General features: G+C 37.2%; 2 protein-coding genes across 3 annotated transcripts; both read left to right on the top strand.

Annotated features, from left to right (window-relative positions):
• Nucleotides 1-2,153: 2,153 nt before the first annotated feature.
• On the top strand, nucleotides 2,154-7,285 carry LOC106061255 (5-hydroxytryptamine receptor 3A-like). Its single transcript, XM_013219322.2, has 4 exons — nucleotides 2,154-2,384; nucleotides 3,046-3,671; nucleotides 5,751-5,883; nucleotides 7,007-7,285. Exons 1-4 carry the CDS (start codon nucleotides 2,154-2,156, stop codon nucleotides 7,283-7,285), a joined length of 1,269 nt encoding a protein of 422 aa, XP_013074776.2.
• A 1,032-nt stretch (nucleotides 7,286-8,317) lies between these two features.
• Nucleotides 8,318-15,461, top strand: LOC106061254 (neuronal acetylcholine receptor subunit alpha-7-like). 2 transcript variants are annotated; one of them, XM_056027204.1, is made up of 4 exons: nucleotides 8,318-9,565; nucleotides 11,115-11,755; nucleotides 12,557-12,686; nucleotides 14,983-15,461. In XM_056027204.1, the coding sequence occupies exons 1-4, from the start codon at nucleotides 9,314-9,316 to the stop codon at nucleotides 15,235-15,237; spliced, it is 1,278 nt and encodes a 425-aa protein (XP_055883179.1). In that variant the 5' UTR covers nucleotides 8,318-9,313; the 3' UTR covers nucleotides 15,238-15,461. The 2 variants fall into 2 exon arrangements, with proteins under 2 accessions (XP_055883179.1, XP_055883178.1); XM_056027203.1 differs by having other exon boundaries at nucleotides 14,977-15,461.
• Nucleotides 15,462-16,475: the final 1,014 nt, after the last annotated feature.

The following is a 16,475-nucleotide window of genomic DNA, read 5'->3' as shown; positions in this document are numbered from 1 at the left end:
GGGTAGCATGCCCGGGATGCATAGACTTAAAAGGTGACATGTCAGATTAATCTCCGAAATAACGTAGGTCAGTGCATAATGACAGTCTGTAACATTATCAAGTTAGATCTAATGTCTAAAAGAATATCACGGCGTATTGATACATGTAGACCTATGTGCCGCAACATAAAGACATTTTTAAAGTCCCATTGAACAACTTTTTTTTATTAATGTTTGATAACAATGGTGTCAATCATTAAACCTGTTGACCTTTGAATGCCTTGTTCAGAAGTGTTACTAATGCTTGTGATATTTGCACTCAATTGTAAACAAATTTGAGAATATTAAATGGAGTATTAATGGGTTGGGTATGGACAACCTATTTTGGATATGGACAACCTAGTTTGGGTATGGACAACCTATTTGTTTGGGTATGGACAACCTATTTGTTTGGGTATGGACAACCTATTTGTTTGGGTATGGACAACCTAGTTTGGGTATGGACAACCTAGTTTGGGTATGGACAACCTATTTGTTTGGGTATGGACAACCTAGTTTGGGTATGGACAACCTAGTTTGGGTATGGACAACCTATTTGTTTGGGTATGGACAACCTAGTTTGGGTATGGACAACCTAGTTTGGGTATGGACAACCTAGTTTGGGTATGGACAACCTATTTGTTTAGGTATGGACAACCTATTTGTTTGGGTATGGACAACCTATTTTGGGTATGGACAACCTATTTTGGGTATGGACAACCTAGTTTGGGTATGGAAAACCTTGTTTGGGTATGGACAACCTAGTTTGGGTATGGACAACCTAGTTTATGTCATAGAGATTCATAGGATCAAAATCTTTTTTTTTTCTTATTTATAAATTTTTCTATTCTCTTTAATCATTGCAATGTATCAACCAAATCCTTATGTTTTGCAATGTTCAATTTTTTTTTACCACACTTTTAAAGTAAGGAGCCTACGTTCTTGTGTTTTAAGATGTAATACAATTTTCAAAGACAGTAAAATATTTTGTATGTACACAAAAATAGCTAACATAGTGACACCTTATCATATGTTGTAGAAAGGAGGTATTGTGTTTAAAAAAAAATAAATTTTTTATGCTTTTCTTGTTATGATATAACAGCCTCATAAGTAAATGTAATGTTTCTTCTGCTTGAACTGGGGCCTTTGAAATTTTCGAGCCACTGTACTTTTGTTGAAACTGAGACAATTTTCTAATTTTCCGTTCGTAACTGCTGATGTTTAACTTTTTCTCCCCTAATCGACGATACCATCGTTGATTGTGACTTCATTAAAATAAATTAATGTTTAATTTTATAAACTTGAAATTTTTGTTATATAAAAAGATCATGTATTTCCCTTTAATACTATACCAAATACAATATTTTCTAGTAACAACAAAACTATTGAAGACCAATCATAACTCGGTAGTGAAATAGTAATGAGCAAAATGAAGAATTCCTTTGAAACGTGGAAAAATAATTACGGAGAGAAAGAGTTAATATTGAGAATGATTTGAATTGTTTTAGAATATCTGGTAAGTCAATTATTCTGATTACAATATCTGTCCATTATTTAAGTTACAACTTCTTGTCTAGAGGCAGACAGACAAAGCGATGGGAAGACAACATAAAGAAAGGAAGGGCCTCTCATTGAAAGAGATTATATCAAATGTAAAAGAGAGGAATAGAGAAAAACGGTCAGCAGATCCTATGTGGTGCCCCAACAGGCTAAGGGATAGGTGATGGTGAACTGAACATTACGCTTTTTTTTTCTTAAATTGGGTTTCTAGAACTTAAAAAAAGTCCCATTCGGTTTTGTTTAGCAAAATTGCAGATTTATTTTAAATCCAATATTTATAATCGATTTTTCAGTCTCCGGTTGTGCCAAAGTTAACTTTGTACAGTGTTGAAGCTGCATGCAAAAGATTTTGATAGCTGCAAATATCAGCAGAAATGTTTTATTTACTCATTAAACAGAAAAGCTACTAGTAGGAGTGTGTATTTTGTGTTGGTGATTCCTCTATTTTATTTAGACGACGGTACTGGCTAGTAGCGAATAACTCTTCACAGAGTAACATTGGCGCAGGAACTGTAACTCCAATCATTAGATAGTACACAACTCAGTTCTCTCTTCTTTCGAATCACATTTCCAGGATGGAGACAAAGCGTATGTTTTGTGTTACTACAATATTCGTCTTGATAAGCACACTTCATGGGCATGTCGGTTTGAACGTGTCCGCCTACGCCAGACTTCGTAACGATCTTCTCTCCAGGGACGCTGTGATTCACCAAGTTTCACCAAGAAGAGTAGATCCCAAACAAAATTTCACTATAACTTTGAATTTGGTAGGCTATGATATCTTGGACATCGATCAGATTAAACAGGTAAGAATTTCTAGGATCACACTCTATATTTTTTCTCCATGTCCTCTTTTGTATTTATATACATTGCCTGGTAGGCTTCGTACTTTAAGCAGTAGCTAGTAGCCAAAAGTAAAATTAATATTTAATATAATACTTAATTATTAGTTGGCAGCCTTCATTTGTAGAATGGGCGTGGTTCATCTCATAGAGCACCTTTTCATGTGACTGTAGAGCCCTATTCTGGTATGTGATGCTGGGATGCATAAACCATTTAGCTATCTATCATGGGTGCTAGAGTTGTGTTGGTTGATAGCCTAAAGGTAGCAAGGAAACCTTCTCCCATATACCTCCTCTCTTCACTGGTTCTCAAAACAGATTCGTCCATAGCGCACTGAACATGCTTAAACATTAAAAATGTGCTATACAAAAAAAGCTATGATAAATAACACACGACGTCGGCAAAGGTAATAGTAAAAAAAAATCCATGTCCTCTGCTTGAAACTGATAAGTGTAGTCAATATTAGTATTGTAAAATTTATCTGAAAAAGTAAAAAAAAAATATGAAAAAAGAATTCAGTGTCTACTTTCTATATGTCTATTGACTCATCGCGATTTTTTCCACATTTTTTTTTAAATTTTGCATACATACTCATACCTGTGATCTTCTTTTCTTCCCCTCTAGACGATGACAATATTTTCATTTATGACCATCAGTTGGAAGCAGGAGTATCTGTCCTGGGATCCTAGTTTGTATGACAATCAGACGGATGTCAGTATCGAGACGTCACTCTTATGGAAACCGTACATATTTCTTCTCTTGGGTTACACAACTGATTTCCGCCTGGACTATCCAGAGAAGGCCATAGTCGACTGGACCGGGCAAGTCGACGTCTACGTTGATTTATACATTAACCTCCGGTGCGCCATCGACTTCGTGAAATACCCTTTTGACAGCCAGATATGCCGGCTGGGCTTGTACGCTTACGTCGACGACGCACAAATCTTTAGGGCTAAATATAGAATCGGAAAATTCACTTTCCGCACGAATGTTTTTAGCGAGAATGGAGAATGGCGAATTCAGAATTACAGCGGATCTGTTACCAGGGACATCAATGACCAAACGTATCCCATTTTTGACGTGAAGTTGCAGCGTCGCCCTGGCTACTACGTCATCACCGTGATCACCCCGTTGCTGCTGACATCGGTGATGATCTCTCTGGTGTTCCTGATACCTCCAGGGAGCGGCGAAAAAATTTCGTTTTTCGTCACGCTGTACACCTCTCTAGCGATATTCGTCAATTTTGTCAGGTGACTTTTTAAATAACAAGTTTATTAAATGCTGTAGTTAATACAACGACATACGTTTCTTAAATATATTTAACAAGTATGCTTTTTTTCTTCATCTATACACCTACATATAAGTGGTATGGAAAAGCGCGTGGCTACCTGACCGAGGGTTCCAAAGTTCAAATCCTAGTGGTAACTAAAATTTTAAATTTGACGCCTCTGGGTCCCCCCCCCCAACTCTAATAGATACCTGACATACGTTTGGGAAGTAAAGGCGATTGGTCGTTGTGTTGATCACATGACACCCTCGTAACCGTCAGCCATAGAAACGGATAAACTTTACATCATATGCTTTTATAGATAGTGCGGTTTGACCCTTGCTTTTAAACTTTTAAACTACATTTAGTGTTTTCAATTTCACCTTCACCTGTTCCTGAGCTTGTTGGACCACTGAGGCACCACACATGATCTGTTGACCGTCTTTCTCCATTCCTGTCTTTTGACATGATTAGTCTCTGTCATTGATAGGCCCATCTATTCTTTTAAAATGTCTTCCCATACTTTTGTCTGCCTCTCAGTCTTTTGCCAACATAAATGTCTTTGCGAGCCCCAAGGATGTCATTCAATATTCAATGGTGCACAACTTGTTTTGGCATGTGAGCTATCCGAGTCCAGAGCAACCGATCCTCTGTGGATTTATTTTGCGATGAGTCAAACTGAAATGTATAAATGTTCTTCTTCTTCCTCATTCTCATTATTATCTGGGAGCGTTCAGATGACTAGACCAATATCTGAGATGAACTGTTGGAGCGTTCAGATAACTAGACCAATATCTGAGATGAACTGTTGGAGCGTTCAGATGACTAGACCAATATCTGAGATGAACTGTTGGAGCGTTCAGATGACTAGACCAATAGATGAGATGAGCTGTTGGGGCGTTCAGATGACTAGACCAATATATGAGATGAACTGTTGGAGCGTTCAGATGACTAGACCAATATCTGAGATGAACTGTTGGAGCGTTCAGATGACTAGACCAATAGATGAGATGAGCTGTTGGGGCGTTCAGATGACTAGACCAATATATGAGATGAACTGTTGGAGCGTTCAGATGACTAGACCAATATATGAGATGAACTGTTGGAGCGTTCAGATGACTAGACCAATATATGAGATGAACTGTTGGAGCGTTCAGATGACTAGATCAATATATGAGATGAACTGTTGGAGCGTTCAGATGACTAGACCAATATATGAGATGAACTGTTGGAGCGTTCAGATGACTAGACCAATATATGAGATGAAATGCGCAGTGGAATCCAAACCACGCAGCTCTCCATATAGTTTTCTTCCTACGATGGTATTTTGGGGCCAGTGTCTTGTTTGGGCCTCTCGATAAAGAATGCAGTTTTGAAGGACAGATTTCGCTAGTTCCAGTATTTAGCTTCCGGAACATATGTGGTCTCATTCTGTTGTGCCCGGTTCTGAAGCGAAATATTAGACGTTGGTCATAACGTGATAGTTTATAATAGGTTTCTTCTTTCTTGTGATTCGGATGAAAGCTTGTTCATTTCTCGTTTATTTTGTTCATTATTTGTTTCTTCATTCCTTCTGATAGAATGTTCACTTGTGTATTTATTCTCCCACACTTGGCAAGTGTGTCAGCCTTCTCAAATGTATAATTAAGGTGTTAATAAAATTAAAAAAAAATTCTTCAGTGTCATTTATGATGTTTCCACCTGTATCCTACCACCTCTGAAAAGAGGCATAAAAAACAGAAAGAAAAGGTTATAGAAAAAGGATAAAAAAGAGAGAAATACAATAGAGAGAGAGTGAGATATAGAGAGAGTAAGAGAGAGAGAGAGAGAGCAAGAGAGAGAGAGAAATATAGAAGGAAGACAAGAACAAGATAGGTTTCCAGATAGCCTAAATTTTGAAAAGAAATCAACAGTTGATTTTATCCAAATAAATAAATACTTTTTTTTCAATTTATAATATAATAATAAAACATAATAAATAATACAGAATTTCTCAAATATTTACCATTAAACTAATTCCAATTTAGATCTTAATACTCTGCAACATTTTTATTTCCTTTAGTAACGTCATGCCACGTAATGTGTCCAGCGCCCCCTATCTGATACTTTTGCTGATTGGTGTCTCGATACAAGGTCTCCTGGCCAACTTGGCAACTCTATTTGTGGTCAAAATGTACGAAAAACAAAAAGATCAAGTATGTTTTATTTTTGTAAACATTTAAAAATAATTAGCTCATAAATAAATAATATAAATTAAATATTAACACACAAATACGTGGACATTTTTACAGTGAAGTCATTAGTCACCCCGTTTTATCATTTAGTTAGTCACATTGATTTTACAGCTGAACAAAGAAGCAACATGATTCACTAAGGTTAATTTCAAACATAGCGAATTATTCTGACTCTGGAAAAGTATTGCATGCTATAGTGGATCTTTTTCTCTTGTCATTTAATTTTGGCCTAATCTCCACTAGATTCTCAGAATATGTCTGGCGTACAATGCAGGACATGGTTGCAGTGGCGTAGCTAGTAATGTGCGGGTGGTGAGGGCATCAAATACCCAAGCTACGCCACTGCATAGTTGGACAAAAAATGGGAAAGAAACGATTCACAAAAAAAAATAAATAATAAAATAAAATAAAAACACTGTCCTAGATAAAATCTTACTCGCTCTTTTGATACTTTCAACGATTGAAAACTAGCCAGTATCTGTTCGGATTCCTATTCAAAGCTCTGAACAAACTTGCACATTTCAAGAAAGGTGATTATTCTAAAATTCAAAATACATATTTTTCTTGCTGTTGGTATGAAGCCATGCTAAAACTCTTGAAAAAAGGAGCAGTTAATGGGTTAAATTTATAAGTTTACTTACTATTATGCGCACCTCTCTGTAAGCATTAATGATTATATACAAGAATAAATTTTGATTTTAAAGTGGTATAAGCCGTTTAGCATGCACTCAAAATCGGTGATAGTGAAAGAAGAGTTATTAAGGAAAGTGAGGATCCATGGACTAAATGCGCGGATTGTTTGGAAGATGAAATATAGCAGTAGCCCACCTGTAGTATAAATTTTCGATCAGCGTGACACCCCATATGTTGTGATTCTATGTTTGCCAACCTCTGTTGCTGGCTCAGCCATACGTCTCACTGAAATACATTCTAAATATTGTGATATATCACAATGACAGCTGCGAATGTTCATCTGGTCCTCTGTATGCGCGTTCATATACAGCGAACAAATATCTTCTAAGTATTTCATTTTGGTTTTCTTTCTAAGTATTTAATTATTATTTTATTTTTTTTTTCCCTACAGATGAAGAAATCAAGTTCTGAAAGTAGATCATCGAAACAAACTAATACAATTCATCCAGAGAAGATAGCCGTTGTTACACCAGAAAACAGCGACCTGCCACTCATCGTGGAAGAGAAGGATGAGACAAAGCAACCAAAGATGCCGCTCTGGTTTCGCCTGAGTCCAGGACAATGGGACAACCTATTCTTTCTTTGCTTCACTTCTGCACAAGTGCTGCTGATGGGGACGATTTTTGGTGCGACGGATTGGTTAGCGGATGCACCATCACTTGCATTTTAAAGCTGTTTGCATGAGTAAATTCTGAGACATCCATAAATAGCTAAGAAGATACACTTTAAGGCAGGGGTTCTCAACCTGTGGGTCGCGATCCCCTTGGGGGTCGATTGACAATTTGCCAGGGGTCGCCTAAGACCATCGAAAATATAGATTGTTCTTGTCTATTCTTCTATTGCGGTGTGTGTGTGTGTGTTATGGGGTCGCGTCAGAGTGGGGGATTCTAAAAGGGGTCGCCGACCTTAAAAGGTTGAGAACCGCTGCTTAAGGGATTCTTAGGGGCGTGGCAAGACGAGTTTTTTGTTTGGCTGCTTAGAGCTTCACTCCCTGAGATCAAGTGTTAGCAATATAAGAGTTGACATTATTTGTATTTATTGTTAAACTTTAGTAAATATACAAACACAAACATTAAAATATGTAAACAATAAATGTAAATCATTTTCTACAAGGCCGCATACGTTATCGAGAGATAGTTTTCCCTTTTAAAACCTTACGATTGATAGGGCAGATGATGTTAAGGTCATCTGTTTTCTTTAGTCAACGGTTGCCGTGCATTTCATGTGGTCAGCACAAGGACCAACCACCTTTACTTTCCCCAACTCAAGTCAGGTACTTAAGAGAGAGGCAGTTTTATTGACTTAGAGATTTAGCTTGAGGACATTCGATGGTTTCCTTCGTTATTATTAAACGTCTTGTTGACATTCACTATCAGCGTCAGTTAAATTATAGTGTTGACCTTTTGCTAGTGTTATTGGATTTCGTTATTTGAGTGTTACCTCCGTTTGATTTGTCAGCATAAGACACGGTGCGAAAGCGGGTAACAAAATACAAATAATTTTTCTTCTTCTGCGTTCTCGTGTTTATGTTAAAGGGCTCAGTTAGACTAGTTGTAGATCTGAATTTAATTATTACCTTTAAAACAACATTTGTAATCCATTCATTAATTTGACTACCCCAACAGCCAACAACACATTTTTGTCATTGAAAAAAAAAAATTTATTCAAGACCTCCCCCTTCATATTGCCCACACGACGGGCTTTCTAAGGTGTGCTTTCCAACCCCAGTTTGAGAAACACTGCCATAGTCTCTGCTTACATATTGTAAATTTCATGGATATGATAGCTTGTGTCAATTTTCCAAATTTATATCTATTGACTTAAGTCATATATTTATGGTGTCGACTATAAAATTGTCACTCAAAATCTAATGGGATTGGTTTGGTTTTGATTACATTGTAGAAATCGTCAACAGTTACTTTACTTGTGTTTCTGTTTCATTTTTTTTGACATCCCATAATTTTCACTTCTCTTGACAACCATTTCATTGCTTATTTAACTAATGTAATTGGCTTGCTAAGTGACGCTACATTTAATACAATCTAACCCCATGAGATGGATAGCACAAGATACTTTTAGCACATAGAATCTAGCTTTTTTTTTTCTAAGTCCATAGCTTCTTTCTCCCAAAATCCCAAAGAGTACAGTCATGGCATATGTCCCCCTACCCTTTAACACCATTGCTCAAACACACACTCAATAGCAACATTTTCTTCTATATTAACATTGTCCCCCTTTACTGAAATGTCCAACAGGTTATCTGTCGCTGATTGTTATCTTCAGTTGCTCATGTCAAACCGGGATGTCACACATAGTGATACGACTATGTTCATAATATTGGACATGGATAAGTTTTTTTAGTTCTTCATGCACTTTATAAATCATTTATTTGACAGATTTGTTTACAATAGTACTTTCTTTTAAATTTAGGCAATATGTACGCAACTAATTATACGCATGGCGCCTGTTAAATATTAAAAGAGCATGAGTTTTAAATATGGTGTTATTTGGCTTGCATTCTTTAAATCTATAAACTATTTATAGTTATAAAATATAATTTCAAACATAAATTTAAGTTGACAATGTAATAAATGGAGAAAAAAAATACAACTAATAGTTTAAGACGTAGTATCATTGGCCAATGTTTATAAATATTTTTAAATTTAAAAACTGACATTATTAATTAAGTTGTCCACGAATGACGTCTAAAAGCGCTATGTTAATGCGTTTGATAAGTACGGTGTGCTGCTTCTCGTGTCTTGGCTTAGTGACGGCAGATGTGAACAGTTCCTTCGTACAGGACTACGAGAGGCTTATGGCTGACCTGTTAAAAAGGCCGGCTCTAGTTCATAGGATGCCCGCTGATCTGTTCGTTTCCAACACGGAACCAGTAGACATATCAGTGACTTTGTACCTTGCAGAGGTGGTCCAGGTTGATCAGGTGGAACAGGTAACACTTGCTTCTTTGTATTAATTTCTAGACATAGAATAGGTAAGCTTACAAGCAGGGCCGGTCCTACAGATTGCGGGGCCCTATGCGAAACGGACTGCGAGGGGCTCAGTCTGGGTAGGGATAAGGATAATAAGTGAAAATTAAGATTTTGTATTAGAAAATAAATTTGTATTTGCATTTTATTCATACTTTACTATGTACAAAATCACTGTCAAATTAACTTTAAGAGCCATCTACAGTAGATAGCAGTTTTCCCACAATAGGCCGATAAACATTTAGATCTGCTTTTTAGATTTACTATCGACTAGCAAAATATCGCTTTTGTCTTTTTTAAGCGGTCGAGATAAATTTAAATCAATATTTATATGCCAGTGACTATTAAAGTAAATTAAGTATTTGAACTTCTTGTTTTGGTTAAAATTCGCCTTATTTCTTTTTTATTAAATGAAAGCTGACAATGCCTTTTTTTTTTAAATCGCGAACAGGATTGGCCTTATCCGTATTGATTGACACCCCCAAATGACATTTTTTTCTTTTTTTAAGGATTTTAATAGTTTCAGGAGATTTTCATGACTTATTCGTATGTTTTGCAATTTCAGGAGAATTCTAGGAACCCTATAATAACAATGGTTTGTTTAATTCAATCATTTACACCTAGATTTCGCGCGGGGCCTATGAATGTGCGGGGCCTACTGTGGCCGCATAGGATGCAGTGGTCTAAGACCGGCCCTGCTTACCAGACCTCTGGCACAAAGATGACAGTTCCTCCCAAATGTTAAAATGACAAGCTTTTTTTTTAAAATTACTTTTGCATAGCGCAAATTTTAATACTTATATCACATCCAGTGGGCTGTGGACCCAATCTCTTTTGTGGACTCCTGGGAGAGGGGGATCTGGGAGAAGGCTTCCGTGCTGTCTTTAGGCACCCAGCAAACTCATCTCTGCTTAAGTTGAGATTGAAACTCGAGCCTCCTTGATAGGCAGTCAACTTATTTTTATACCAGTCATTGTGTCTTTGGTTTATTACAATGGGATATTATGCAACACAAGAATTCACTCCTTTTTAGTTTCTATTTTTAACACTTGCTCATAAATGATGTGTTGTGATGCATAAAGTACCGAAAGAAATAGGGTATTGATGCAAACAATGTTGTGTGATCTGTGTTTCACCAATGGCTACTTCATGTCACTTCGTCTGAGAACTATGATTTTCGTCCTCCTCTATAAGATGTTGTCCGCCTTTTTGTCCTCCTTTTAGTTTTTTGGATTTGCAAATGTCAGGTAATCTTAAGAATTTAAGAACAGGTGACATTTGTCATAATTGTATAACTAGAACACACACATTTTATATCTTATCAATATTACTTCGGACACTATGGCAATGACTTATTCTTGGGATAAATTTGTTTTGTATCTCGGTTTGAAAAACCTATTTTCAAAGATATTCCTTTCAGTGTTCAATTATTCTACTTTTTGTTTATTTTTTTTTTAAAATAAAGTCTAGTTTGATTTAACCAAGTTTAGGTTTAGTCTACATGCATTTCAGCTTGTGACTATAGCATGCCTTCTCTATATCGGATGGACTCACAAAGGCTTGGCCTGGGATGTTGACAATTATAGTACTCAGGCTGTCCTGCTGGACACCGAACACATGTGGTTACCACAGATCGGTGTATGGGTCGGCTACAAGGAATCTATGGTCATCGATTTTCCGGTCAGTTTACTAGTGAATGCTTCCGGGTTCGTCTCCTGTAAAGTCGTTGGCTATGTTACATTCCGGTGCAAGATCGACGTCCAGAAATACCCGTTCGACACGCAGTCCTGCAATTTCGGAATCTACTACTTCGAAGATGGCGTCCAAAAAGTGCCATTCAAGATGCATTTAAACGGCTTATCAGACTTGCAAGAGAACGTCGTTAAAAATGACCCGTACAGTGTAAAAGGAGAATGGACATTGGTCAATTTCACGGTAGCATACATAAGCTTGGAAAGCGGCGACCAGATTCCATACTTCGTGCTGACGATGAGGCGGCAACGCTTGTACTACGTCATCGTGGTTATCTTCCCCTTGGTGCTGACGTCAGTCATGATCCCCCTTGTTTTTCTCATCCCTGAGAAGTCAGGGGAACAAATGTCTTACATGGCGACCATCTTCACCTCAACGGCCATCTTCCTAAGCTACATTAGGTCAGTAATTAATGTATAATTTACATGATTCTAAGTGACATTGTACCACAAATGTTCTACGTCTTTCGGCCTAGAGGGGGATGGGGGGCAGATTAATACTCGGCACACATGTCACGGGATGATTAAAAAATTGTATCTCCTTTTTTTTTGTAACATGCCTATTGCCTAAATAATGGGCCGGAAATCATCATATCACAAACTAGACATAGACCCAAGGGTCGTAAGTTGAGCATCACTGGATTGTAAAATAAGAATCAACAAGCAATAGAACACAAATTTACTTTAAGAAAAAGCTTATGTAAGGGAAAGAACCGCTAATTTCCGCCATGTACCTGAAAATAGCATGGTTTGACTCCCTTTTTGTTATATAAAACTAAATTAAATGTATTAGTACTAATTGATTAACTAGTTGGTTCGTTTTTTGGATTGATTCGTGTATTGGAATGAATATAAATAATTATACACAATTTTCAGCTTGATCCGAGAATGGAAAGAAGAAGAAGAAAAACGTGTTAAAACGTAGTAAGGGGAATAAATCCATACATACATCCACATCTTTCTTTAACTAGCATTTATTCCCCTAGTTTCGATATAAAAAAAAAATAATATTAATCACTAATAATTAATTAACATTTTTTTTTTAAATTCATGTCTTGTCAGGTACATTGAAGATTTGTGCAAAGTTTCAACTTGATCTGAGAATGGGAAAAGTTAGTGACTATGTCTATTTATTGTTCTAGTCAGTGACTAAGTATGTTTACTTGTTCTAGTCAGTGACTAAGTCTGTTTGCTTTACTGCAGCAATGTGATGCCCAAAAGTTTGTCCAGTACTCCATTCCTGGCCATTCTTCTAACGGAAGTCTTGATTGAAGGATTCTGTGCCACTTTGGCTATTCTATGGGTAGTGAGAAGGAATGCTTACATGAAAAAGGTGAGTACCAAATGGTGCACTTAAGGAAGGCAACTCAATGGTCTTGTATTAAATAATAAGCTAGTTAGACTCCAAGTACAAAACATGTCTTTAATTCATAACGGCCCGAGAGACAATTCAAATTTTTTTAAAGTTTGTACGTGAAAGGCCCGAGTTAATGAGATGGCTAGATAGATGTGGGAGTCTTAAGTAATATGATAATCTTGTAGTTCCATGTTTCTAGGGTGGAATCACATTGTCCGTACGACCCACTTTATTATTGTCTTGTAGAGAGCTTTCATCTACTTCTGTTAGACATAATACCACATTTTAGCGCATATAACTCGCATACACGAATAACCCGCGTACTCGTATACCCCGCACAAATGACAAAAATAAGTTTTAAAAAAAACAAAACAAAACAAAAAGACAACGTACAACCCGCACTCCTTATATACCCCGCATATGCAAATGATGACTTGTAACTTGTCATGCTCCCGTTATTCCAACAAGCGAGACATGGAGTGCAACATGCTGTGAAATACGAGCCCTGCGGTCGTATCTTTACACATCAAACTCTTGGAGGTATAAAGACCCACCGGTATTTCCATAGTTTCCGTTATAGTATGTTTATGAGTAAAAAAAAATGTATACTCCCGTACCTTTGTATACCCCGCACAGGATCAATCCTTTGAGTGAACTTGTATATAAGTTACATGTGCAAGGATATGGTACTCAATCAATGATTCTGAGAGACTAAAGCACCTAACTATTAATAGCAGACTATTTTTACAAAGCCACTTGTTAAAACACAAGACTCTTCAAAAAATAAGTAAACACTTCAATATTCTTACGAGGAACGTTCTTCTAATATTTTTTCCCAATTCCTGCATATTCACTAGCAAAAGATTTTTTCTATTTTAATTCTTTTTATAAAATCAAAATTATGTCATAGAAAAGGTGAACATTTTGAATTATTTATTTTACAACTTTTTATTTTTCCATAGAGTTGAAATTATGCACATAGACTCGTGCTTTGTGAAAACACAACGTATTCAAGTTTCAGATTGATCACTTTATTTAATTACTGTGTTTATTTAAACAAACAAAAAACAAACAAACTATGTCTGTCTGGCAGAGGCGTATCTAGGGTGGGTGGAAGGAGGGGGACAATTCGAATATTCCCCCCAGGCCCCCACTAGAGGAGGGAGCCCCCAAAGGAGTGTTTTTTTACATTAAATATTAAATATTACGCAAAATGCAGGGGACCCCAAAAAGGTCAAGCCCCCCCCCCCCCCCCCGAGGCGCCCCAAATAATGGCGAATTCCTAGCTACGCCATTGCTGTCTGGTAACATTTTTGTGCACATTATTTCTCCCTCATTGAAACTTGACACAATTATCCGTTGTACCAAATAAAGCATGAGACAATCAACATATGAACCAATTAGGTGATTAACGGAAAACCTTCTCCCAGAAAGTTGAAATTATGCACATACCCCCACTGGTCCACACATGAGATTGGACCATAACGCTCTGAGCTTGCTATAAAGATGAAAGTAGCGCTAGATAAAATGTATAATTTATTTTGGTAATTACCTATTTTGTTACGAATCAAAAAGGGAAATAAATGCTTCTTATTGAGAGATGTGACTGTATAATGTGGAGTTATTCCCCTTATTTAGTTTTGTATACGTATTTTTCTCCATTTTTTTGGATTAAATTGAATTTTACACAATGCAAAAAAAATTAATCAATTAGTTAACAATTAGTGGTAATTAATCAATCTTGTAGGGAGATTTATCCATGCTAGGTATTTGGTGGTTTTTCTCTCTCGTAAAGGATGAAAGTAGCGCTAGATAAAATGTATAATTTATTTATTTATTGGTAATTACCTATTTTGTTACGAATCAAAAAGGGAAATAAATGCTTCTTATTGAGAGATGTGACTGTATAATGTGGAGTTATTCCCCTTATTTAGTTTTGTATACGTATTTTTCTCCATTTTTTTGGATTAAATTGAATTTTACACAATGCAAAAAAAATTAATCAATTAGTTAACAATTAGTGGTAATTAATCAATCTTGTAGGGAGATTTATCCATGCTAGGTATTTGGTGGTTTTTCTCTCTCGTAAACGTTTTTTTTTTAAAAAAATAGATTTTTAAAAATATTTTGCTTCCTATTAATATGTATCCAATTATATTTAATGCATATGTATAGTTTAAAAAAAATAAAAGTGCCCTATCCATTTGGCCATGATTGTTTAGAAGGAAGTGCCATTTTTTAAAATGCTTTTTTTTTTTTTTTTTAGACGCAGCGACATTGTCAAACTTCAGAAGGCCAAGTGACCTTGGCCCCCTCTGACGAGTTAAACGTGAAAGGTCAGTCGCAAGTGAGCCCAGCCTCGACATCACCCCTTAGACAGCACCGCGAAGTCCAGTCGAGGGATATCGGACAGTACATCTTCGTCCTCCGTTGTCAGCTGGACTTCTGCCTCTTCTTCTTGCTGCTGTCCGCTCAGATTGTCTTCTTGGTTTGTTTGCTGTTCGCGACGGATTGGCTCAGAAGTTAACACAGATCAGAGCTAGTCTCTATCTCTCACCAACAGTCTAAATAGTTGTTATTAAGGATGGAAGGTAGCTTTCATTACCTGGATAAAAGAATATGTTCCCCCGTGTAATCCAAAGAAAATGACTTCATATATTTGAATAATTTAAAGGAATTTTACAAATTTGTTTTGATTTCTTAAAATTAAATTAATATTGAATTACTTAATATTAGTACATGTCAGGGGATAGCTAGGAATTTTTCATCGTTTGGGGGCCGGGGGGGGGGGGCTTGACCGCTTTGGGGGGCCTCAGCATTTTGCGTAATATTTAATTTTTAATGTAAAAAACACTCATTTGGGGGGGGGGGCTCAATTGGGGGCACGGGGGGATTTTCAAATTCTCCCCCCTCCTCCCCACACCCTAGCTACGCCACTGGTACAATGTTTTGTGCTATTAGTTTCTGGATACGAAATTTGAAAAACAATCCCAGCTCAATTGGTTTTAGACACAGAGGAACAGAGACTCAGAGGAACAGAGACACAGAGGAACAGAGACTCAGAGGAACAGAGATTAAGAGGAACAGAGACTCAGAGACACAGAGGAACAGAGACTCAGAGGAACAGAGACTCAGAGACACAGAGGAACAGAGACTCAGAGGAACAGAGACTCAGAGACACAGAGGAACAGAGACTCAGAGGAACAGAAACACAGAGGAACAGAGACACAGAGGAACAGAGACTCAGAGGAACAGAGACACAGAGGAACAGAGACTCAGAGGAACAGAGACTAAGAGGAACAGAGACTCAGAGGAACAGAGACTCAGAGGAACAGAGACTCAGAGGAACAGAGACACAGAGTAACAGAGACACAGAGGAACAGAGACTCAGAGGAACAGATACTAAGAGGAACAGAGACTCAGAGGAACAGAGACACAGAGGAACAGAGACTCAGAGGAACAGAGACACAGAGGAACAGAGACTCAGAGGAACAGAGACACAGAGGAACAGAGACTCAGAGACACAGAGGAACAGAGACTCAGAGGAACAGAGACTAAGAGGAACAGAGACTCAGAGGAACAGAGACACAGAGGAACAGAGACACAGAGACTCGGAGACACAGAGACACAAAGGTAAAGAGGCATTGAGACACAGAGACTCGGAGACACAGAGGCACAGAGACTTTTTTTTATGGCATGCACGCTTTCTTTGTTGAAACTATTTTTTTTTAATTTTTTTTTTATAAAACTTGTATCAACTCTGTC

This window comes from Biomphalaria glabrata, chromosome 4 (genome assembly GCF_947242115.1).
Source record: "Biomphalaria glabrata chromosome 4, xgBioGlab47.1, whole genome shotgun sequence".
NCBI lineage: Eukaryota > Metazoa > Mollusca > Gastropoda > Planorbidae > Biomphalaria > Biomphalaria glabrata.
This window is presented reverse-complemented; position numbering and strand designations above follow the sequence as displayed.

Bases quoted from the DNA above. Each gene is read 5' to 3' on its own strand.
- LOC106061255 (XM_013219322.2), top strand. From the start codon at position 2,154: ATGGAGACAAAGCGTATGTTTTGTGTTACTACAATATTCGTCTTGATA. The intron at 2,385-3,045 runs GTAAGAATTTCT...CTTCCCCTCTAG, and splicing joins ACATCGATCAGATTAAACAG to ACGATGACAATATTTTCATT. The intron at 5,884-7,006 runs GTATGTTTTATT...TTTTCCCTACAG, and splicing joins ACGAAAAACAAAAAGATCAA to ATGAAGAAATCAAGTTCTGA.
- LOC106061254 (XM_056027203.1), top strand. From the start codon at position 9,314: ATGACGTCTAAAAGCGCTATGTTAATGCGTTTGATAAGTACGGTGTGC. The intron at 9,566-11,114 runs GTAACACTTGCT...CATGCATTTCAG, and splicing joins AGGTTGATCAGGTGGAACAG to CTTGTGACTATAGCATGCCT. The intron at 12,687-14,976 runs GTGAGTACCAAA...TTTTTTTTTTAG, and splicing joins GGAATGCTTACATGAAAAAG to ACGCAGCGACATTGTCAAAC.